This window comes from Sipha flava, unplaced genomic scaffold (genome assembly GCF_003268045.1).
Source record: "Sipha flava isolate LNK unplaced genomic scaffold, YSA_version1 134_pilon_pilon, whole genome shotgun sequence".
Lineage (NCBI taxonomy): Eukaryota > Metazoa > Arthropoda > Insecta > Hemiptera > Aphididae > Sipha > Sipha flava.
The window spans coordinates 2,365,566-2,392,287 of NW_020271760.1; the positions used below are offsets into that span (position 1 = coordinate 2,365,566).

At 29.6% G+C, this 26,722-nt stretch overlaps 1 protein-coding gene across 1 annotated transcript in view; it reads left to right on the forward strand.

The window, feature by feature from the left end:
- Positions 1–247: 247 nt before the first annotated feature.
- Positions 248–26,722, forward strand: part of LOC112679332 (neutral ceramidase) — a 32,040-nt gene continuing 5,565 nt past the window's right edge. The window contains exons 1-6 of the mRNA XM_025549098.1: positions 248–460; positions 19,238–19,347; positions 21,358–21,501; positions 21,889–22,065; positions 22,872–22,999; positions 25,833–26,031. Of these exons, the coding sequence (XP_025404883.1) occupies positions 457–460; positions 19,238–19,347; positions 21,358–21,501; positions 21,889–22,065; positions 22,872–22,999; positions 25,833–26,031 (762 nt within the window). The 5' untranslated portion in view covers positions 248–456. The remainder of the gene's footprint in view (positions 461–19,237; positions 19,348–21,357; positions 21,502–21,888; positions 22,066–22,871; positions 23,000–25,832; positions 26,032–26,722) is intronic.

Sequence of the window (26,722 nt, forward strand, 5' to 3'; positions counted from 1 at the left end):
GTTGGGTTTCGTAATAGTGTTCGATTATAATTATCCGCGGCATCACTCGGACGGGGATCCCTTCAGAAAAAAAATGTTTCCGATTGAACCGGGCGGCGCAATCTGGAAAAGACCGAGTACCAGTATACCGCGCGATGTGGGCGCGAACCGTTTAATTCACGATCCGTATACGTGCGTTTTTCACACGTGTATGAGTGGGGTGTCGACCTCGTACGTACCGATCGATCATCGGATCACCGGCCAGCGCGACCGTGTGGTAGATCAAAACCAGCAGTCGACGTTATAACACGTTGTACGAGTTCGTGAACGCGTATTTGTGTGTGTGTGTGTGTGTGTGTGTGTGTGTGTGTGTGTGCGCGCGTGCGTGTTCGGGTTATAATTTTCGTACGCGAACCGACCGACGACTGGAGGATCATGAATATTTAATTGGACCACTGACAATATTTAATTGGAAACATGAGTAAGTCGATTTTGGTAAAAATAGGATAAATCAATAGCGTGTGGGTGCAAGGATGCACATATATGGTGACAGGACGAGTACACTTAATATTCGGGTAAAACGTAATCATTTCTCGATCGTCTTACGCGTAACTCTTGTTTGATAAGATAACTGTATGGCTAATTTCGTTTCCGTTAAAAGAATTCAGCCTGCAAAAGTATTATCGTTATTTTGTGTTGATTCTTGCGGTGCCGTAGACACTTTTTACGCGTAAAAAACGATTCTTACCTATATGCGATGGTTTTACGTTGTTTAAAATCGAACATAAAAAATGAACACTTGCATCCTGTGTACGCGAGATTCTGAAACTAGACCGGACGATCTAATTTTACCACGACCCGTTCAGTTTTTCAAAAAAGTCTAATTCCTTTGATAGAAAATAACGAATGTTGCGCAATACGCGGATCAGGTGTTACTATTTTACGTATACGTATTACCGAACCACTGTACTCGGGTTGGTAGTTGAATTTCGCAAGTATCCGTTTTGGAACATAACTCTTTTATCGTTATCCCTTTGGAGTTCGCGGTCCTTGTGATTTCGTTTTATTTGGGCAAAACGTTCCGAAAAAAATGTCTTGAATCAGTGTACGAATCATGTATCGTTACGATATTTGCACATTATTTCTCGAAACACGTATTACTTTACCGTCACGACGAACACCGATTCATTCTTATGTCATTTACGATTTATTTGGGGTTTTTTTTTTTCGAACGAGTATAATTGCAATAAAAACAACGAATCTTACTGAAAACTTACTAAGCCTTGATAACGGCACAACGCGAGCATTTCTACTAATGTTATACGACCATAAACATATCTTGCTCGTTTTACGAACACAATACAATTGTATTACAATTATAGTGATGGTAATATTAAAAGATTAATAAATCTGTTTATATATATATATATATGTGTGTGTTAACATTGGGTTCAACTATTAATGACCTTCGTCCTCCTATATATGGTATATATATATAATACCTTCGAATAACCGAAGATCACTTTTGTTCATATTGTCCACCACCGCGGACTTATATTTTTCATGCTGTTATGCATTAACATATTACCTTTACGACTTCCCAAGAAACAGTTGGTCAACATATGTATAGTAAACGTACGATGAATATTAGCCAACACTTTGATGCGTTCAACCGAACAGTTCAAAAGTACACGACCGGTTTTGTTTTTTTCATATTTTTTTTCGAACAAAAAAGAGGTTAAGGCTAAACTATTGCGCTACCTATATGCATTGAGAGCATTATTAACAACATTCGGTGTACAATAAAATATCGGCTACACCATTCATGCACATGTAATTATACTGTACTATAACGATGTGTTCGCAGTAAACAAAGTACGCCAGTATATACAAACTGCCAATGTTGGTCGATACCATAAAAGTGTATTCGTCTGTGAAATAAAATTAACTGATCGAAACGACGATGGTATTAATATGCATAGCCGTGTTTAGAACCTCGTTGCCCGAGAGGCGTGTATCACAACATATTTCGGCAATTCTCAATAGAATTAACAGCGAAGCACGCGTAATCTTCGTAAAAAAAAAAAAAAGAAAAGAAGAAAAACAACCGATAATAGTGATATTTATACTAAAAACATTTATACAAATAATTGAATCGTGAATTTCGAAATGGCCCATCTCGAGTTATTATCAAAATAGACTTTGCTACATTTTTTTCATCTACACATATAGACTAGACCGATATTTTATGAGCGAGAAGGGCTCATATCTCTTTTCTATTGTGATAAATTAATTCATTATTGTTGATTGCTAAAAATAAAGAAAATAATTAAAAATAAAATCAGTTTTTTTAGTTTCCTGAACAACTTTGATTTTTAGATAAAAGCCGTTTTCGAAATTCACGATTCAATTATCAAATAATCAAAATTTAAATAATGAACTGCGGATAGCACTTTCTAACGAGAAACAAAAATATCCGAGAGACATTGACACTTACCATTCTTACCCTTCACGCACGTTTCTGATAATATGTAATTAATTGAGATAATAATCATATTAATGAGCGTGAAATATTCAACAACACGTAATATAATATGCTGAATGTGTACTTTTTGTATGTACATCATAGTCATAAAATATTTTGTTTATCTACTACGTTCAATGATGAGCGAATATTTTAAATAGCAAGGCCAAGGACGTTTGATTTTATTGTAAATTTAAATTTAATTTTTATTGTACGAAGAATGATGAGTTCTAAGGCATAATTTATAGACGGCGAGTTGATAATTTTCGACGAGTAGCTTAAAATATATTATGCATCATAAGTTAAGTAAAATAAAAAAAGTGATGAGTATATTACTACTGTTGATTAAATATATTTAAAGAAAAATTTCCCGATAAAAAACCATCAATCGCTCATCAGAACATAATTAATATTACACGTTTCACCAATAGTCAAACGATTATATTATTATTATGTTCGTTTTAAATTAATATATTTATTCGTATTCTTATATTCTTTTAATAACTACTTAAAATTCGTAGTGTATAGAAACCTATTTGTATAATGTATAGTTAAAAAAAAAAAATATGAATTACTTCAATATTTCAATGCCCTACAGCCACAGTACTTATCATAGTCACTAATCGCATAGTACATTTGTGAAACAATTCACATACTATCATTACTATGCTTAAGAACAGCATTCACTGACGTTTGGTTTTATTTAGAAAATCATAATTCTACACTTTTGTAATATAAATGTGAATTAAAAATAATTCATAAAACAATAATAATTAAGGTTGTAAGATTTTATTATAATCTTAAAATTTGTATTGCATTTATACTATATTTTACAATTATAATAGATTTTTTTGACACGTCAAAGTGTATAATATCATTTAAATCCGTTTCAAACATGGGCTTACATGTGACTGTATAGTCGTCACGCGCTAACATTCGATAAGAAACTGTTACACCTGTATGAATGGCTGAAAAAATATTTTTAATAATTCCCATAAGATTTCGTGGCTAAGGTACAAACAATATTATTTTAGACGCGTTATCTGAAAGATAATAGGCAACATTATACATCTTGTATTTTTCAGTGGAGTTAATAACTACAGAAGAATATTTGCAGTGCTATTGTGTAGCATTAGAACAATACTTGATTTAATAATACGTAGGCACTACTAAATACGTTGATGGCATGATTCGATTATCATTATCGAATTTGCGAAGATGCTTCCGAAAAATTATAAGTCTAAAAATATACCACCTCGACATAATTTTAATGTTAATGAAATACAAAATATGCATTATATTATACGGTGGAGTTTAGTGCGAAAACAATTACTGCAAAGAATATCTTAACGACTAATTCGTCACATTATTGTCCGATGAGAAACCGTTTAAATTTTAATATAAATATCTTAACTGAAACGAAATAATGTTGAATAGTTATGTGTTATACCTTAATTTTTTGTAAATTGTATATTTCAATTTCAATTGTAGCGTTCTATTCAAATGTATCAAATATAACCTTGTATTTTGTAAAAGTTAAATAGTTTTTCCTGATAATTGAATATCAATATTATAATATGCTGTACATATTTTTTTGACACAATTGTAATTAACTACACAATAATAATATTATATATATTATGTATTATATACAATTGGAAATTTGAATTTTTATAACTACATTTAAAAATATAACTCTGCTATTCAAAACAATTATTATTGTAAAATTGCATTATTCTTTTTACGCTTCTAGTATTCTCTGACGATATTATTTTTTTGGCAATATTTTTCAAATTGATCAGTTTAATAACAGATTCCATTTAATTAGACAACTATGTGCGAACAAGTCGTGGGATCAATTGGTATAATTATTAGCATACGAATACCAATCCGATTATAATCAGTTGCTATGAGTTACGTACGAATAAAAAAGTTCAATAAGGTTCACTGCCACTTGGGACATCCTTGTACCCCTATTTTTAATCAAACTAGTTGCATTCTCAAAATCAATTATATTCTATTCAAAATGTTTGCAATATATTAAGTAAATAGTAACTAGTAAATACTAAGTTACTAAGAAACTCGTACAAAATAAAATATTTATCACACACTCAAAAGGTACACTAAATTAAAATGAATAGTCCATTAGTATTCATATATGACACGTTAAAATTTTAAAAAATCAATAGTCGAATCAAGTTCAAAGAAAAAAGTAATAATTTCAAATTAAAAAAATTGGTTTACTTATATATCAAATATCACGACTATTTTGATCGTTAACCTTTTTTTTTATCTGTTAATTGACTAGTGTGATATTTTTTTTCTATTATGTATTGGCACAATTAACATTAGTGACTGTAGTTAAGTATTTATATTAATTTAATTGATTTTCTTTTCTTATATTACGTGTACTAAACAACGCACCTCGCATGATGCTTAAAATTGCAAATAAAATCTTTGTAGCCATGCAAAAAAACATCAATTTAAATACATTTAGTAATTTAAACTTTTGTAAATCAAAAATCACATCCCCGCTTCATCGTGTATCGAAGAATGTTTTATAAATAAGATCAAAATTAGTATCAACGTTGAAAATTTGACTGACAAGGAAGAATGGAAGAAGCTGACGACATCAGAAAAACTCATATGAAAATAATCGGTGATGGGAACATCCTGTGCTGCACACAGGGTCATCGTCCAAAAGTGCATACTTTTAAGAAAATGATTTAAAAATAAAATAAAAATGTCTCTACAACCAAGAAAAAACAAAAAATGATTCATATATAATTAGTACGTCCTTTTAAATATTAATATGAAAGATTAAATTGATGAATAGCTGTAGATATTTTTTTAAATTTTTTTTTAAATATATTGTTTAGATAATTTCATTTTAATTTTCATGCTATTAATCGTAAATAATTATAAATTGTCTATCATACACTTAAAGGTAAGTGTTTATAAGTTTGCATCTTACGTACGGCATGGATAAATTTGTGATAGTGCGTTCACCGTATCCGCAGAAATCGGATTGCCTAGGCTACTGCTATTGGCAATCGGATTTTCGATAATGAAATCATTATTTAATCTCTTATTTCCGTATGACGTAATTTGCATCAATTGAAAAAGTTGCTTCTCCGAGGAATTTCATTAACATTACCGCTGGACTAATATGTGCAATCCGTCAGTTGCGGGAGAGTGGGACCTACCTGTATAACTTGTTATACAAATAATTCTAAAATCCGTTTCATACGATCTGTCCGATACGTAAGACGAGAACCTATGGACGCTTACTTATAATCTGATTTACTTATCAACTATCTGTCTTACCAACTAGACTAATAATCACGAAGTGTAACGGTGAGGTTAGTTGGAATTTATCAACCAACGTGTTGGAACTTTGAAGTATTCTAACATCTTACATCGTAATAACTCCAAAGAGAACATAAAAATATTTGATTAACGCTATCGAATAAATTTAGGTGAGCCTGACGATAAGGGGGGAAAGGGATGAACCCCCAGGCCTGGCATTTTTGAGAGAATCAGGAAATTAGGGACTATAAATTATTAAAAATTAAACACAATTAATGATAAGAATTTAATGAACACTGCAGAAAAAATTAAGATATATCCCCCGGGCCCTGATTTCTCTCTCTAAGGCCCTGAATGTAGGGGAAATTTGGAGTTCGACTAAGAATAATGTGTGCTTGCTTTAAAACGCGTGGTACTGTGCAAAGGTATTAAGACTGTGCGTCGCGGGAGTTGGTGACGTGAGTCGTTCGAGTAACGAAAAACACGTGATCGCTTAAAGTTTTTTTTTTTTTTTTAATACTAAGGTTACAATATTTGTTACAACGGAGAGTTGTTGCACGATTCGAGCTGTCAAAATATTGGATTTGCTAAACTAACGAGGATATCAATCGCATTTGATATTTTTTTTGGCATGATTCTTTCCTGTCGCGATTTAAATACAATGGTAGACTGCCCACAAAGTTGTGCCGTAAATAATCATACACAATAATTCATCCCGACGGACGTGAAGCGACCAGTATTGATAGCAAAGTTTCGTTTCTTTTGTGCAGTAATCCTTATCCGTTCACAGGTGGGCTCGAGCCCATCTGTTCGTAATTCACGCGCACTCCGACCGGTGTGTCGTGGACTCGGTCGTTACAATAACAATCGGATAACCGCTGCAACGGACCATGGCGGTGTGACCGAAATTATGTTCTCGACACGTTTTTGACGTCGGCCAATCTTTTTGGATTATTATTATCGGACATAATATTGCATATACACAGAGAAATTTTACATGTGCACCCTTTTTTGTGATTAAGTTGCGCATTGCATCGAATTGGAAACTGTGGAAAACGTGTGTGCACTAAAATACGACTATATTACCCGAAACATACATTCGTTTTATCCAAATAAATTATTCAACACAGTTTTATGAATTCGTTGACATAAAATAGTCAACACTTTCGGAATTATTCGAATTTCAAACTGCGTCCGAAAAATGTGAGATAATACTTTTTAGCGTAGGGAATTAATGGGCGATTAATCCCACCTATGACCGGTATTTATTGATATAGATTTAAATAAATACAAAGTATAAACATTGCGCGTATTCGCATATCATACCGAATAACAGGTTATATTATATTAATTATTTGCGTTTATCTTGAAGTTAAAGATGGAAATTTATCAATATTCTAATACTGTTTTACATTTTTCTTATTCCCATTTAAAATTTAAATTACTGTTCCAATTTTGACGAAACCACATCGAAAGTTCCAGAATAATATTTTTCTTAAAAAAAATAATTTTCAAACGTTATACCATTATCATTCGAAAAATTTCATTTATGAACCATGACTAATCGTTTTTTACGGAACATAGGTACGTGATTAATGTCAAACAGTTTGACTTTCGTTATCTTCGTATGCTTCGGTACGAAAGTGTGAACAACAAATTTACCGAGAAAAAGACATTAAATCGTTTAATATGTTTTTAATCAATGACCGTTATACATAATGTACGTAAACAAGATTTTTATGTAATCCGTTTTCGTTCTTGGTTAACATCTATTTCGTATCCAACCGTTCGTTTTTAAAAAGTATATACATTAAATATTCAAACCTTTTTAAAAAAATTTCAAGCACAAAAATTATTGTATCCGCAAAATGGTTCAATGAATATATAATTGCGTACTTTTTGTGATTCAAGTTAAAACATTATGAAAACACTATTATACATAACAAAAATGCATACACGTTATTGAGATTTATAAAAAAATCTGTTAAACCAACAAGCACAATATGCATTTTATTTTCAACAATATTAACATTTTATAAATATTAGAATGGTAGTATATGCATACGAGTATCTAGAATGCCACAAGAGTGACTTGTTCACCTACTCTTAAAATATGCTTCGTCATCAATATTTTTTATTTTGAAATTAAAATTATATACAAAAACAAAACCTGTAGCTAAAACAAACGATACCAATAAAATAAAATAAATAACGTGAACAAATAAAATACACCGGAAAAAAATATAAATATTTAAATGTAATCCTACTAATTTCTCTTAAACAACAGCTCCCAATATAGCCGTAACCCTGAAAAAAACTTTAACTGAAACAATTCTTAAATCACGATTGAAAGAATATTATACTATAATGAATACAATAATATATACCACCATAAGAATAATAATTATGAATTATTCAGCAAATGTAATACACTGCACCGAGTCTCATTATGAATTTCGGCTTTTTTTTTTTTTTTGTTTACCGATTGGTACGAGGGACAATCAAAATTTTAGTTGCATTTTGCCATATTTTTTGTCCTATTAAATATTTTTTATTGAAACTTTGGGGTAACATTGTTCACACTATTTTATACAACGAATTTATTCCTAAATTGATAGTTGTTAACAATCATGGCTGCTGCTATTATTATGTTGTCCAAATTAGAAATTCGCACTATTATTAGATTTTTATCGTTAAAAAATTATAAATCAATACAAATACATGGGAAAGGGAGTGGGGAAGTTTACGATGAAAAAAAAAAATCGAGATATGCAGTTAAAAAGTTGTGCAATATGTTTAAAAGTGGTCGAACGGATATCAACGATGATTACCGTGATGGGAGACCGTCCACAGCAGCAACAATTGACAACGTTGCGCGTATGAACGAGATTATGAAAGAAGATGAATATGCAAAAGGTATCGACAATCCCAACTCAGCTTCATAGTGTGTAATATTAAAGAAATTGTCAGGAAAATTAACAAAAGGAATTGTGATTCCTCATGACAATGCTATCCCCCACTCAGCGATCGTCACGAAAGATCTTCCGAAATTCAAATAGAAAGTTTGGGAACATTCTCTTTGTAGTCTTGATTTGTCACCTTGTGATTGTCATGTCTATAGTTCCATGAAAAATTAACTTTTAAAGATCCGATACCATTCAAACAACGAAGTCAAAGGTGTCACATGTGTCTGGTGTTCAAGAACTGGACGGGAATTTTTCAAACAAGGGATTTTCAAACTTTTACCACGATATAAAAAATGCAAATACTTGTTTGGTGAATATATCAAAAAATAAATTAATATTATATAATGTACTTTTAAATAAACTTTTTTTTTTCTAAACTTGTATTATTTTTGTAACTTTTCTTTTGATTGCTCCTTGTACAATTCATATGAATGCAATTTCAAATATTTTATTCAGGGTAACTGTTATTACAAATTTAGAAGTCTAAATGCTATTTTACGCATGTATAGGCATTTTAAAGTAGAAAATTAATCTTACTACTCTCAATGTATAATATTTTTGCATATTTTAACATTTTAAGTACATATTTAAGCGCTCGTACATTAATGTTCTTATGTGCATATCATCGTACTTATCATGACGTTTTTTAAAGCTACAACTTACCAGTCCCAGTTATCAGCATACGACATGTCAGATTAAATTTCTCAGGATTTTGAATCAATCCATTGTCTGTCAGGGGCGTCATTTCAGTTTTTCTTAGGGTGGGGCAAAATTTTTACCGACCCTTTGATTATTTAGTTAAAATAATATGTGTATTGCAAAGCTCGAAAAAAGAATAATAAAACAAATTAGAAATAGAAATAACATGTCTTTTTATTCTTTGATGGCGATCCAATGGTAATTTTATTTCTTTCCATTTTTTACAATTATTTCCATTGTTTACAAAACTATAATTACCATACATCTCACCTGGTGATGGAATATTAGCCTCAAAATGTCGACATACAAAACAAAACAGTGAATCTTTTGATACTGAATATTATAACCATTCATAATCTTTATAGTATTTTGTATTGAATCGACGACTGTTAGTAACAGGAAACTTTACCAATTCAGGTTGAACAAGACTATAATTTTTTGAAATAGAAATGTCATGAAAAATATTTCCATGTCCAGGAACAATTGTATGGTTCTAAAATGTGATTTAAAAATTAATAAAAAAAATGAATCAGATAAATTAACATAATTGTTAATCATTTCACCTACTAAAGTTATACATTCTGATTCTGAATTCTTAACCAATACACTTTATTTTTCTTTTTCTACAGGCAATACAGATTTTTCTATGTCTTTAACCAACGAACATTCTTTTTCGATAGGCAACGGCAACAATGACACTTTAAAATTGTCTTCATTCAACATTACATCATCCTTTTGTTTTTGTAAAATAAACAATGAAATTAATAGTTGAAATTGTATTTATTGCAATTTTTACAACTTACGTTTGATGAAGCTGAAGCACTTGGTCTAACAGAAAAATTAAGTTTTCTCTGTTTTGAATCGTTTGCTATTACTTTGAGCTGGGCATTTCTTTTGTCACGCTTTTTTTCTATATATTTTCTAAATATTATGATAACAGAGTGTTATCAAAACTAAATACCCATAAATCATAATAACGGTTGGATGTATCTAGTATCTACTCCGTAATCTTAACACAGGTTTTTAAACTAACGTTAGGCGAAAAACGTTTACAATTTCATAACTTAATAACATTCAATGTCACGGTCGACACGTAGTCGACAATAAATGCATTTCACCGGACGCCGTTGTCGACACGTAGTCGACAAATTAGTTATTGAATTTAAAGTCTCATAACTTTTGCTGGAGTTGTTTGATTGTATTGAATTTTTCTTCTGGCCATTTGTGATTACATTACTAATTTAATGGTGTATTTGGTTTTATATTTGGTCTATAAATACATCTGTTATTTCAACTTTTCCCGGAAGGTAGAAACGGAGCTTCTTTTATTACTATACTTAGTATAATACTAACATACATATATTGCACATCGTCATGTAATAATGTAATAAATATTATTTGACAACTTTAATTAAAGATATTGTTTATAAAATTCAATTTTTCCCGGTATGTAGAGACGGATTGGCTTTCATTACTATAGTATAATAATTATATATATATATATATATATATATATCATCGTTTAATAAATATTATCAGATGTTTATAAGCTAAAGAAATTGTTTATAAATTATAAGAAAATATTTGTATAGGTTCTACATCTAAAATTTTATTAGGTATACACGTATATTTATAAAAATAATAATAAAGCAGAGCGCCGGTGTCCCATGTCGACGCGTAGTCGACCGAGCATAAATTCGTTTCGGCGACACGGTGTTGGAACCATAAATAGGCATCGGCATTGAACGTGTTAAATATATTTCTAAATTGCTTAAAAATGTAGCGTTCTACGATTATGAGTGTAGGGCGAGTGGTCCACTATGAGTAAGGCTCTATAAATATTTTTATATAGCTCTACTATGAGCGAAGCCACCATTCCAGCGGCTCTGTGCCCCAATCGTACCAAAAATTTGACCGGTCCACAAAAATCAAGGTTGGGACAATTGCCTCCCCTGTCCCCCCCCCCAAATGACGCCACTATCGTCTGTGGACCACTGAAAGTCTTATCCGTTCTTGTCGGTTTATGTTCTCAATGGTATCCTGGCTCCTCTGTGTACTAACCAAATCTGAAATAACCAACTTCGGATTTAAAGCAACGAAGACCACCAACAGAGAATGCTGCTGTTTCCCACAACCGGATAAATTATTTTTTTTAACTTTCCCATTAGAATGGTAGTCATCGACAATTACTCGATACTAAAAATGTTCAGGTGAAGAATACCGTGGAATCTCTGCTGGAATTTGAGACGTATTCCTGAATCTTTATTTTCAAACTTAGATTACATCAGCTGCCATTTATTCTCTCAGCATCAGTGATGAGGATATTTTTAATGGGTTCAAAACGTACATAGGTGGTGTGCGATTCATGAGTGAGCAATGTAAGAACACGTATTTTCATGGTCCAACAAAATTTAAAGTACTTATTTATATTAAACATAATATATTATAATAATAGTGTCGACTAGTAAAAGCTTTATTTTATGTTTATATCTGTCGGTAAAATCTAATATTGGACAAAAATAAAAAAATTTCATAAATTACAATAACTGCGCATATAACGCATATGCGCGTTCAATCCTCGGTATTTTTACTCCTTGACTGCGGAATGCATAGAATTCAGCGACCACCAGACATCTAATGAGATTCTTGGTAAGAAGAAATCACTGGTGTTGTCAGTAAACGAGTCTGTATTCTTCTATTTCCCATCGTATCGTAACTCGTGTTAAATCTTCTGCGCATCAAAAGATTCTTTAATAAACCCTTTATATGCGCTAATTTTTTATACATTATTTTTTCTTATAGCATATTTATCTACGCTCTTCCAAAGAAATTATTGGGATATTATATCGTAAAAATTATAGGATCAATATTTTACGAATTATGATTTATTGGAAGTCACTGATAAAGTAAAATAAACATATTTTCTATGCTATTCCTCTAAACGCGATCCCAACTATATTGGAAAATATTTTTTCTCATGTTATTGGTGAAAAAAAAAAGTTTCATTGTGTTTTATTTATCTGCTATTTTGTATTAAGTTTGCAGTTCAAGACAAAATATGATTACAATTGTCCTTGTTTTCGGTGTTTTTTTTTAGAAAATTTAATGACCAATCGTAAAATTTTGTCAAAACGGAATGCCGAAGCACCTAACAAATATAAGTAATGATTATATATAATAATAATAATAATAATATTATTATTATTATATTTCACATTCTACATATTCTATGTTTCTTTTAAAATTCAAGAGTTATATATGATCATCAGTATAATGTATTTGTCCGAGTACAATTTTAATGAATGAAAAACTTAAATACTTTAAAAAAATAAAATAAAAATAAAAGAGAAAATATTTGTGCAGACAAAATATAATTGACTTAATATTTGAACCAAAGGAGAATATTTTTATTTATTTTTTTTTGCTTGTTCAATTCTTGTTTGACATCCCTAAAATGTACAATACTAAATTTTTACAGTTAATTTGAGAAACAATATCTTCAATTAATCTTATATTATTTTTACCAAAGATTAAGAATAATTTAATTAAAGTATAAACGCTCAACCAGTTCGATTGAAACACGGTTTTTATCCAATCGTTCGTCGCTTAAATTAGAATGACCCATGTCAAACTAAACTTGGTTTTGTAGCTAAACTGCAGTTTATATTAATAAAATCAATTGGATTCCCGCTGAATGGTTGACATTTTATTATGTTTTGTGATACGGATTCCACTTTTATTCAATTTCCATTGAATCTGTACGTGTTATAAAACTGCACTATAGCAAACGACTGAATGAATTTTTGAAACCTTTTGGTTAAATAAAATTAACACATTTAATTAATTTCTAATACTTATGTTGAAATCATTTTTCCTTTTTACTATGTCGCTAAAAAACAATTTAATATTGAAAAATGAAAATAAAAAATATTTTGCCGTATTGGTACGTATTGCACGTCAATATTTGAAACCATTACAAAATTATTACTTAACAATAACATTTTTATTTCATTTGTATTCAGTTTATAACAATCTGTTAACCCTATATTATCGAATAAAAAAGGCCATATTATACTTTAAAATGCATTAACATTTTGCGTTGGATACATACTGATATCGAAATATCCCTAACATTCAACTTTCTCGCCAGGGGAATGGTTGTTATAGGTCATTTGTTTTTATTTTTATGTATTTATTCATATATATTAGAATAAAATTAATTATTTGATTACAATAACTACTGTTATTTATTTATTTATTATTATTTTTATTAAATATACCAAATAAACATATAAAATATTAAACTAAAGAAACAATCCATTTTTAAGCCACTGTATTAAAATTAATAAGTTCTTGAACTATCTCGATCTGTTGCTGAATTAAAAGTAAACTGAGGGAAGAAAAAAGGTCTTTTGACAATAATCCAATACAAAGTCTTATAAATTGAATGGCCCAAAATTACAATGTCCCATTTACGATTACTTTTAAGTACGAACAAAATCTCCATTTTGATTAGATTCCTTAAGAATAAAGTGTCATTATTTCGTCGAATCGCAATATTTGAAAAACGATTGAGTGCGAATTGCGTAATTACTGACGAAAATATCCTGTTGTAATTGAGAGAAAATAAAAATTATTTTATAAGGATTTGAAAATATAGCTTATAGTGAATAATGTTTTTTTTTTCTTAAGAAAATCTCGTATTATATCTGCTGCACTTTTATTTTATATACAGTTGTAAGAGAATGTATGTAAAAGTAATTAATTTATGGTATTGTTTTTAACTAGTTTTATGTTGAACCATCATCGAAAAAATTGCGATGATAACAGTTTTACTGCTATAAACGCGCGAGACATTCGTCTTAATGTAATCAAATAATATTTTGTTTTTGATTTATTAATATATAGTAAATATGTATGAAAAAAAAAACTCCACGATCGAGTTACATTCACCAATAAGTGATGTGTATGAAGAACATTGTATTAAGTTTTCAAGGCTTTTTGCTCAACCAAAATACTTTTATCGATCTTTTACGAAAGAACGCTAAGAAAAAATTAAATTACTTAAAAGAAGACAAAATCTTTCAGAAAATTACGAAGTTCAAAGTATTAACTATATACTATTTTGAATGAAAAAAATTTTGTGAAAATCTTTGTGTCTGTGATGATCGGAGAGATTCTTCTGGTTAAAATCATGTACACAGACAACAAAAAATACATTATGGTAAAATCAATAACTCCCTTGTTTCATTCAAAATCTGAAAAAAATAAATAAATCAATGTTATATTTAATGATACTTCAACTATAATTTAACGACAATCACCGTTGCTCATTCTTTCATACTCAGAGAAAGTTGAAAACATTTCTACCCAATAAATGTTTATACGACAAACCAGTTTATAAATAGTATTGAATGTCGCAAGTTGTTGATTCACTCCTTGTAAGGGAAAATAATTATTTTTAATGCATTGAAACGGGTTACGGAACCGTGTAAACTTTAGGATGGTAAAAAAATTATCTTCAAATCGAATTTATCACATTCAACATTATATTACAGATAAATATATTAAATTTAATTATTTATTAAAACTTGAATGGAGAACTATATTTAGTGACCAAAAATCAATGGCATTATTTCAAATCAAATTAAATTCTGAAAATTTTTAAAAAAATATAAAGCTATATATTCCTAATTATCTCTTATGTACATATTTATCGAGTTTAAGAACCCAAAATTCGGTCCGAAATGATAAAAAAAGTACAACGGATCACACTGAATGTACAGCAGAGAGATACTGCTATTGTTTTTCAGTTTATATTGGGTGAGTTATATTTATTTATATTTGATAGCAATAAATAAATATAAAACGCCCTAATTGAATCCATCGATTAAAAATAATATATATTTTCAGTACTAATTGCACGCTCTTCTATTAAATTTTCTGTTGAATTCTTATGTTTGAATATAAAAATAAAAAAAAATTCAGATATTAAGTACATAAGTGTATAATGTTCATTATATTGGATTATATATATAATATATTATATTCTATATAATAATAATAAATTATTAAAAAAATATAAATTATTATATATAATATTATAATAATATTATATTATTATTATTATATATTATATTATGATTGAAAAATGACAATTGCAACGGATAGAATCGTTATTGATGTATAATGCCACCGGTTTCTGCATATCTCGGAAATACTATATTGATTTTTTTCTTTCATTTCGAATGCTCGTCGTACATCTCAGCCGACTCAAGAGTGCGAGAAAACAACACAGTTATTGAACTAAGTGAAGTATTCGTGAATTTCATATGGCAAACTAGGTGAAGTGTTCATGAATTTCAAGTAGTTGAGAAAAATATATCTCAAAACGACCCATAGGATTGACACTCCGATATCTCGCTAAATGTTTTCTTAAGATTAATAAAAGAATAAAACCTACATTTGAACGATAAAAATAAAATACGATTTGCGTATACAAACAAATTTTAAACAAATTTTTTGCTAAATAATTGTAGCAGGTGGTAATATTTATTTACGTACTTTTTGCATGGGTGAACAAAATAATATGTGTAAAAACATATTTTTAAACATATTATTGCAATCTTACCGCATTCGTTTATTTTGAAGATTTGAATTTTAAATACATTTTAACGTGGATTTTCGACATCGATATTAATATACTCTATAACACTATGATTGTTGAATTTCGCTTCCATCGCCCTTAGATCCATTCATAGCTGAAATACTATGTCATCATATAAGCAAATGACTAACATTCATTGTTACATCATGACGTAGACTTATTTTTCTAGTTCAAACATTATTTATATGCAAAACAACAATATTTCACGAGCTATGTTTCCAACCAAAATACCAATTGTTTCTACTTTAAGGCGACAATACTCGTTCATTACGTAATTCGTTGAAAAAAAAAATACATTTTAAAAAGTATATGCAATATTACAGTGGAACCTCGATAACTCGAATCTCTATAAGTCGAATTATCGATAACTCGAAGGAATTCCTTGGCCCCTGCTTTACAATATATGATATGAATTATACATTTTCTCGATAATTCGAATTTTGCTAACTCTAATTTCTCGATAAGTTGAAGTTATTATATTTGAATTTTGGTTTATAACTCCAATTTATATAATAATATACTCGTATAACACATACATACCTCGAAAGTCGAAGGTTAAATAACCAAGTGTATTATTATAAATATCAATAATCATAATTGAAAACCGAATAATATTATCAATCTAATTTTTACTTAATGCTTAAAAGGTACAGTTATAAATTCAACGATATAATATGGCTTTGTCTAAAACTACTCTTGCCCAGACATTAGACAGTTAACAAGTTATACAAAAGCACATTCAAGAACGAGAAATTGGAGATGAGATTTTTTCCGCGTAAATGTTATTGAAAACTTTACAGATAGGTCAAACAATAAAAAACAATCAAAAATATTAGACTTCTTTAAAAACATAGATCTACTTAAGTCATTATATTGTATTTTCTTCATTTATACATATACATATTTACTATTTTATACTTTTTTATAGAATTTTTTTTTTTTTAATTTGAATACAATATACATACTTACATTCATTATACATTTATTAGTAAATATATAAATAAATAAAATTATAAAATGAAGTATTCGTGTTTTTAATTAAAATAAATATTTTTGGTAACTTAATTTTTTACTGCCAATTTGAGTTATTGAGGTTTTCCATAAGTTGAATTTTAGATAACTCTAATTTTTTTTTGCTCCCAACCGATTCGAGTTATCAATGTTTCACAGTATTTAATTTTTTCGTTTGTACATAAAAATATACAGGTATACTTACACATTATTTATATTATTTATAATATACTTCCTGTCTCAGTATTATTACGAATATATAACGTATAGATTTTAATCTCTTTTCATTTGTCATTTTTTTCTTTTTTTTTTCATAACATCACATTTCATAACCCATAATTATTATGGTGGATAATATGTATACAGACCAAATACACGGATATGAACACACGCGTAATGTAAATTAGTAGTGACATGATGACCTAGACGTGATATAATATTTATTGTTCTTACGTGATTGCTGTGTCGAACAGCTAATTTCACAATATTGTAAGCGCGTGATGGTAAAATCTCGAAATCCTCGAAGATTTCATAATTACCATTGCATTTTGGGAAAAATATCACCAGAACTTATTATAAGTTGTATTTTGAAGGTAAAAGAATTATTGATTTATGTTATTAGAATAATATAAAATATCGAAAAAAAATTGTCTGTATCACGTTCGAGTGCCCATCAAAGCCGATCAGATAAAAACATAAATGGCATTATCAATTTTTGTATACAATTATAAAACACATAGAAAACGTTAGAGTGAGGCATTTTTCCAAGGCCTCGTGCTTAAAATATTCATTGAAAAATATTCTATATGGAAATCTCATAAAATAAAATGTGAGATGTGTGGATCGCCCGATGAGTGTGATATCTTAAGAAATTCCTTGGTGTGTAATAAAATAAATAAACAAAACAACAATATTATATTATATTAAATATGTCATTTATGCACCGACGCCAGCCCGTATGGCAAGCCGCATGGTATTAATACCGGGATACCTAGACAATTATAGTATTTATTTTTAATTAGTCATTACCCGATATCGTATGCGGCTATAACAGAGTCTGATTGCATATTATCGCCTTTAATTACACCTTATAGTCTATAGGTGACTAATGTTGTTGGTAAAATCATTTTTTTCTCAAGGATTCGCTAAAGGTACCACCGACCCTAATAACACAATGTATTAATATGTAAAAATCGCCGTTACTGTAAGTGTATTTTTACAACGTGATATAATTCTTTTTCATCCGAGTTATTTATTTATTAACAACAATATTGCTTATCATCATTCAACATCTAATAATTTACCATATAATTTATTTAACGAAAAATATTTTAAGCCCTATACGACTTAGCGTATTTTAAATTGTAAAAAAACATAGAGCATGCAAATGTTCCATATCAAGGTTTTGCTAGCATTTAACTGTCAACATCATGTTACCAAATCCCGTTAAGCTAATGTTTGTCTTAGAATAATCTGTAATTTATGTGTACTCTACAAACGTTTCAGATACAAAAGTTAGATAGTTTTTATTTCGAATCCAACCAATATATTACGAGGAAATACGCCAACAATAGTAATATCAACCAGGGGTGGATTGACAATTATTTTCGGCCCAGGAAATATGAAACAAACCGACCCATGAATCACAAATTAAACTATTTTACCTCTCCCTCCTTCCGAAAAAATACTTTATTTTGCATGAATTTTAAAATTTGTTTAGTTTCACACCTAAATTAATAAAATCTACAATAACTTTACTATAATTATACCTGTAATAGTTTTGGATAGGTCACATGATTAATAAATTACAACTTGAACTTGAAGTTTGATCTTAATGCATTTTTAAATATATATTTATTTGTTTAATGATTTTTATTTATATTACAAAATAAAACTTTTTTTTTGATAATTATATAATAATATAGAATGGCCCAAACAAGGACCAGCCCATCGGGAAGATTCCCGATTTCCCGATAGGCCAATCCACTCCTGGTATCAACTAACCTATCATTTTAAAAATGTCCTTATTCTTCTTTATTACACGATAATTACAAATACCATTGATTTTTGTGTTTGTTTCAGAACTGAGGTTTATATTACTTATATCACTATGGATCTCAACGGCTCGATCATCATACAAAGTCGGTATTGGTATTGCCGATGTCACTGGACCCTCAGCTGGCGTCACTTTTGTAAGTTGCTTTTACTGATATTATGATAAAGATTATTATTTTAATAAGACAACAGTATTGCCCGTCAGTTTAAATTCTAAATATATATTAGCTGAAAAGTCATAGAGTTATCATGGGGATTTTTTTAGTTGCAATATGATTTTCTAATAAGTACAAATTTTTAAAGTTTAATTTTGAATAAATATCAATAATTGAAAATTTTTCAGTACGGTTGTCCAATGCAATTCATTGCATATTCATTGAATTCATCGAATTTCATTATTATATACCTACTGTTGTATGTACAAAGATTCGAAAAATATGTGAAGCATTAATATTTGAATAGTTAATAGAAATAATAAACAAGAATCTATGAATAATTTTTATAATCGTGAACTAAAAACACCCAGTAGTGTACGGATAGTGTGATATGATAAGCCGCAGGCCCATGGCTCTAACAAGTCTCTTAAAGAATCTTAAGAATCCAAAAGACAAATCACCATTATGACAAAATTTAAAAATACCATAATCTTTTAAAAAAAACTATGCTCTAGTTAAATTAAATTACTTTAAAATAAAATTAATTTACTATTTAAAAAAATGACTGATACACACTTATAGATTATTTTATATGCATCGTTTGTTCGTTGGCGCACCGAATCTGTGAGATTAAAATATATAAATATATTAATTATTTTGAAAAAAAAATAACACATTCTACAGCTAGAGCGGTATAATTTCTGATTTAGGAAATTGCATTGGCGACTGTAGATTACTCGATTTGTTATCGATTCTTATATGCGATTGTTTAATTGACCTGGAATTACTTCAATTGAACAAGAAACAGCTCAAGAGGTTAACTTTGAAGATTTAATCGATAAGTTGTCTGAAGTGAAATCAAAAAAGAAAAAACGTTCATAACACTGAGAGAACATTTCTTCAAATATAAATTAAATATTTAAAATTTTGTTATTGCCAAGGTTTATATTATTTAAACAAAAAAAAAAAAAAAAAAAAAAAAAAACGAGCTACATCTATTGTGTAATAAAAAAATACCATATTCATAATTGTCTGTACAATATTTTTTTAATTAATTATTATCTATTATCAAAGTTTCTTTGTAATTATTTTTTTACGAGCAATCGAATTTCTAGTTACTTCACTGCTAACACTATCCATAAGTTTTATCCAAATAGTAAATTTCGTCTTACATTCCAATACATGTTTTTTCCAGTAACATGTTTTTTATAGCATGAAAAAATTGTTTGTAGAAAATTCTCACTTTTTAGTTTATTTTTCTTTCTTTTTGTATAAATGCTTTGATAAATGTTTTTAATGTTTGAAATTCCTTAGCCTACCTTAAAGTAAAATAATCAAAAAATAAATAATTGATACTTTAGGAAATTTGTACAAAAAAAAAAAAAAAATGGTTGTAAATAAATATATACATACAAACATTCCAACAGTAATTATTGAATGTATAAAAATTCAAAGAAAAAAAATGTGACTATTTAAGTAATGGCGTGGGAATGAAGCTAATTACGTTCTAATAGTAAACTATTAAGCAAGAAAAAATGTTCATGAGGTATTGTAAATGTATTTGTGCATGACATTAAAACGTTTCAAAATAATTATATATTATTATATTGAAAACAATTTTTATATTTTCTTATTATTATTCTAACCTAATATATATATACAATATGTATATCCATCTTAAAATGAGAGAAAATTTTGATACAGAGAAATAGATAGATATTGATGAATATTATCCATTACTTTTTAATAATATTCCAACAAGACGAAATTAACATTTTATTTATTTACTGCATTAATTATTATCATTCGATATTTATCGGGTTTCTATTACAATATTTCCACCTATCATAGCTGGAGTCAGGATTTATATGATTTAAAAATATCAATAAAAAACCTTCAATAACTAAAATGCAAATAAAAACGTTATTTAAAAATTGTAAAAAAAAAAATATCTGTTTGTATTTAAATCGTGTAAATTTCACATTTTCTTAGCTGGGATATGGTAAAATGGAACAGACGGGAGAAGGAATCCACTTGCGACAGTTTTCCAGGGCGTTTGTAGTAGAAGATTCGACCTCAAGAATAGCATTCGTCAGCATCGATTCCGCGATGATGGGTGATCATGTACGAAGCGATGTGAGTAGAGACCGCTAAATAACCTCTTTTCATTCACCTACTGTCTTTTTCCCCTATCAATTGTATGGCCTTTTTTTCGCTTGTTAATACTATGGTTATCATATATATATGTAGACATAGATATCACTTATAATTTACTATTTTTACACTGTATTCTATGAAAAATTTGAAAAGCGAACAGAAGTTTTTCGTTTTTAGCGAAATATATAGTATGCTTCTAGAACGAACCGTTTTAAATAAATCTCAAATTTAAAATTTCCCTGCCGTTGTTTATTTTTTATTTCCCGAACAGTCCTACGGGTATATATTTACTAACAGTCTGTAAACGCCGGTATGGTTAGTAAAAACCGTGTCCTAACCGCTAGCACGTACAATTTATGATTATAGGTGTTGAAAAAATTGAACGAGAAGCTGCCGGGCATGTACAACTTGGACAATCTGATGCTTTCGTCCACGCACACGCACTCGGTGCCCGGAGGCTATATGGTGCATATGCTGTTCGACTTGAGTACTTGGGGTTTCGTCCAACAAACCCTGAACATTTTGGTCCGAGGAATTACTCTGGTGAGTGCGAACAGTCGTATACCCTATGCGTGTGTGTGTGTAGAATATCCTGGGATAAAAATCAAATGTATCAAACACCAGTAAATTCGTGTAAATTGCCTCAATTTTAGCGTAAATGTTCATATTAATTTGCATTACAAGTTTTGCCAGTTGCCGTCTTAATAATTAATTGCTTGTTATTTTAGTAGTGTATATCGAGTTCAAATTTGTTTAATAGTGTTTCAAATGAAAATAAATCAAATTAAACCTTACAGTGTTAAACTTTATCAATTAAATTTGATGAATAAAAAATTGCCTAGTATTAATATTAATCAATTTAATCTGAATAATTTTAAATTCTTAAAAATGTAGTATAAAACGTACTGAAAATTGAAATTTTTAAAAATTCGAAAATCAATTGTTTTATGCATCAGAATAATTCGTATTTTAATATTCATATTAATTTTGTCTAGGTAAAATATATTAAATTTATTTCTGTATCAGATATACTCGTATTAAAATCGATTAGAAATATTTTGATTGAATTCGAATCGAATTGATGTACACTTTTTAAGAAAAATTATCTAAAACGAACTGAAAAAATAAAACGGTTACGTAAAAAGGTCAGAAATTAAATTCGGTTGCCAATAATTTTTGTAACATGACGGGTCGTTCTTGTCAATCACCTCTAACCGGTATTCGTCCGTCGGACGTATTATTGTACGTAGTTTTCTGCGACGGATTTCGCGTTGTTTTAAGACATGCATATTTTTTGTATACGTATATACATATATATCTAATATAATCTAACATCATTTTGTGCGCAGAGTATTTTACGCGCTCACGACAAATTAGACGTCGGACGGATATTTGTCAACAAAGGCGAATTGCACGGGATATCGATAAGCAGAAGCGAACAGTCGTACATGTTGAATCCGGAAGCGGAACGCGCGCAGTGAGTAAGACGTGTAACGATAATAAAAAAAAAGGTATATTTATACTTTACGGGGCACCCTTAATTTTTGGATTTTTTTTTACGTTCAAATCCGTATGATAATATAATATTACGTATAATATTATATTTGTTGCATTTTACTTTTTATTCTATGACTAACTTGGGGTAGTGTTGCATAGCAAATCGGGGGATTTGCTTTGAAAAATTTGATTTATTTCGAAAATATCCATTTTCGTTTTAACTGTCCGACCGAGCAAAACGATGATAATTTTCATCATTTGTTTTTACTCTGTGATCTACTGAAGGTATATAAAATGTCAAGGTTTTTTTTGCTTTAAAATTATCGTTCTCAAAAAAATAATTTTACCTGTTTGGAGATAGAACCGGGTTACGTAGATAAATAATCAACGATGCGCAACGCTTTCAAGAACATTTTTGTCGATGCATAATGAGTAGAGATTTATGTAAATAGATATTTTTATTAAAAAAAGATATTTAAGATTCGATAAGAAATGTTCATGATTTAAATCATTCAAATGAAATGATGCTACTTTTATTTAACATATTTTTATATATTTTGGTATAATTACATATTTTTTATATATTTCGCTAATTTGTAAATATTTTCAAACATATTTTATCATTTCATCATTCATATGTCTTATTCGTACAAAAGTACAAGAAATTATTTCAAATTTAGATCCAGTAACTTCTATCGCTATTAAAAAAGCTCAAAATATTATGCAAAATGAAACATTAAAAACTAAATTAATTTTCATCTTAGTGAATTTTAGTTTTATTGCACATACATTTACAAAATTAGAAACAAAAATATGTCCTTAAATGAAAGTATGCAAATTGTCGAATCAACGATTGCAAAATGAAAACTCGTAAGCGGACCAATAAATGTTGTAAAAAAGAAAATTCATGCTGTTACAGAAAAAAATTCCAAGCTATATTGATTTTCAATCAATCAATAAAATAATGAATGGCAGACACCATTTAAAAATTTGGAATTATCGCCTTCTGATATTATGCGCTTCAAATATGCTTTAATCAACCAATGTAGGTTGATGTGGAACGGTCTTTAAGCCATTTTAAAAATATTTTCAGATCTCAAAGGTGACATTAATATTTGATAATTTAATAGATATTGTAATAATTCAACGCAACGAATCATTTTGATAATTTAATAATTAAATTTTTTTTTTTTTAATTACATATTATTCCTACATATTTGAATGTTTTTAGCAAATATTTTATAAATTATACTTACATACATACATACATATATACATATTTCTGTATTTTTATTACATATAAATCCGTTCCCTAATAATGAGTATCGAAGGATTTTAGTAAAAAATTATCAACTTTAACTAACTATAACTTCAAAACTAAGTTTCTGTGCCAAATTCTAATTTCAACATCATTTTTTTCACCAAAAATATGACCAAGTCCCCTAAAAAAATTGCCAAACTGCAGGGTTCCCCACAAACTAAAAACAAAAAATCGTCCGCGCAGTACGCGTACGATTTCAAGACGGCGCCGTTGCGGCGAAACATCGCAGTTGATTATAATTCGCTAACCGTTTCCGTTCGGTACGTGATATCCGCGACGTGCACGCGATTGCAGAGTTGTTGCGCAACCCCGGAAACATGCGCGAGAAACACTACGAGTAGGAGAGACTGGGTAAAATTGTAATACGAACACTAGTTGATTCACGATTCATAATTAACACCGAAAAAAATTAATTAAATGTGTATTTTTTTGCTAACTGAAAGTAAATAAAATCATTAGTTAACTTTTTTAATTTTTTTTTGTTCATGTAGTATTTTATTTTATTTTAATTTTTTTGTTTTTCATACTAATTTGATAAGAAACTTGTATAGTTTATGTAAATATTTTTGAAAATATACTTGCTTGTAAGAATTTTTTTAAGTATTTGTATTTTTAAAATAATATTGAATGGTGACAAATGTAACAAATTTATCAGAGGACGATTGTAACATTAAATTGTTGATCTATATTGTATTAGGTTGATAAGAAAACGTTAATTTATATTTTTATTCTATTATAGTTATGTCACGGATAAGAGAGGTAATTTCGAATCGTGGAACTGACGAAGTAATTATGAAAAACGCTGCAGAGATATGCCTTACAGAAAAAAATTCAGTACGATTTAAAGATATATAAAGAACATAAAGACTTAAATAATTGTCGTGTCAGTTTAAATCGATACATCAACAAACAAAGAGACATAAAGTTTGGTGGTTCCCCCCTAAAATGGTTTTTTTTTTATAATTACTAGCGAGAAATAGTTCTAAAGATAAATATAAAGTGAATAAAATTGAAAGTTACTTTTGTCACTGTTTTTGAAGTACGATTTTAACGATATTTTTATTTTATTTCTTTTAATCCTCATTTGAGCGACACGTGAAAATTAAGATTTAATTATTACATAACTATAAACATATTAAGTAATTCTAATGATTAAAAGTACAATTGAATAAGAATAATTGAAACGTTGGCAGAAATAATTTTATAAAAAAAAAAAAATGTTACTATCGTACCCAATGTCTCCTTTGCGTTGCGCGTCGTCTAGGCTGTACACACAATTGCTGACAAGAAGGTGGGGGAAAGGGATGACCTCTCCGGGCTCGGAAATGAGGGACTACAAATTATTAAAAATTAAACACAGTTAATGATAAGAATTTAATGAACACTGCAGAAAAAATTAAGATATACCCCCGGACCCGAGTTTCTCTCTCCACGGTTCTGCGTTTATACACGATGGCTGACGGTGTGCGTGTCTGCTGTTTCTTGCCCGCAGGTACAAGCATAACGTAGACAAGACCATGGTCCAGTTGGAGTTCCAAAGCGAGTCCGGTGTACCGTTGGGCGTGATCAGCTGGTACGCGGTGCACGCGACCAGCATGAACAACAGCAACCGGCTCGTGTCGTCGGACAACGTGGGATACGCGTCTGTGATGTTCGAGCAGAAGATGAACCCCGACAGTCTGATCGGAAAAGTGAGTGTTGCCGCCCCGTGATCCGATTGGTCCTAGCGACGCCGGTAGCCCTTAGGGCTTTTTGCGACCCCGTCCGGTGCGTTTAATGTTCTCGATAACGCCCTAGAGGAGGCAGGGATGGTGAATATTTTGGTATCTGCGTGTGGAAAAAAGAAAATAATCGCCTTTCGATCCGACGTGCTCGGCGTCAACACAATATGGTTTAAAAACACGAAAATTGAAATAAGTAGCTATTTCCTGTTACATTTATACCTCGCGTTGTTCGCTATCAAATTAATACTATTTGAATTTCGAATTCATAATTTAAAAAATGATACAACATCAAATCGTGTTCAATCGTAGTTAATCGTTCGATTTTTGGAAGCTCGAGTAGAAATCGTAAATTATATTTAAATGAGCGCGTCGCTGGAGTTGTGAGTTTGGACAGGACGGAGATAAAACAACGAGGGGACAGTGAAGAATAAGTGATGGACGTGGCAGATCGTTTCTTTGTCATCGAAAAAATACGCTATATTATATTATCAGTATCGAGTCTTATTTAAATTATAACTGTGTTTATATATGTATATTATCTGGTACATTTTAAAAAAGTAATTTTTAACTTAAATTACATCTTTATACATAAATTCATCATTACGGTTTTAATCCCACCGCAACCTATTATCGAGGTGCTACTATTAGATCAAAAGAC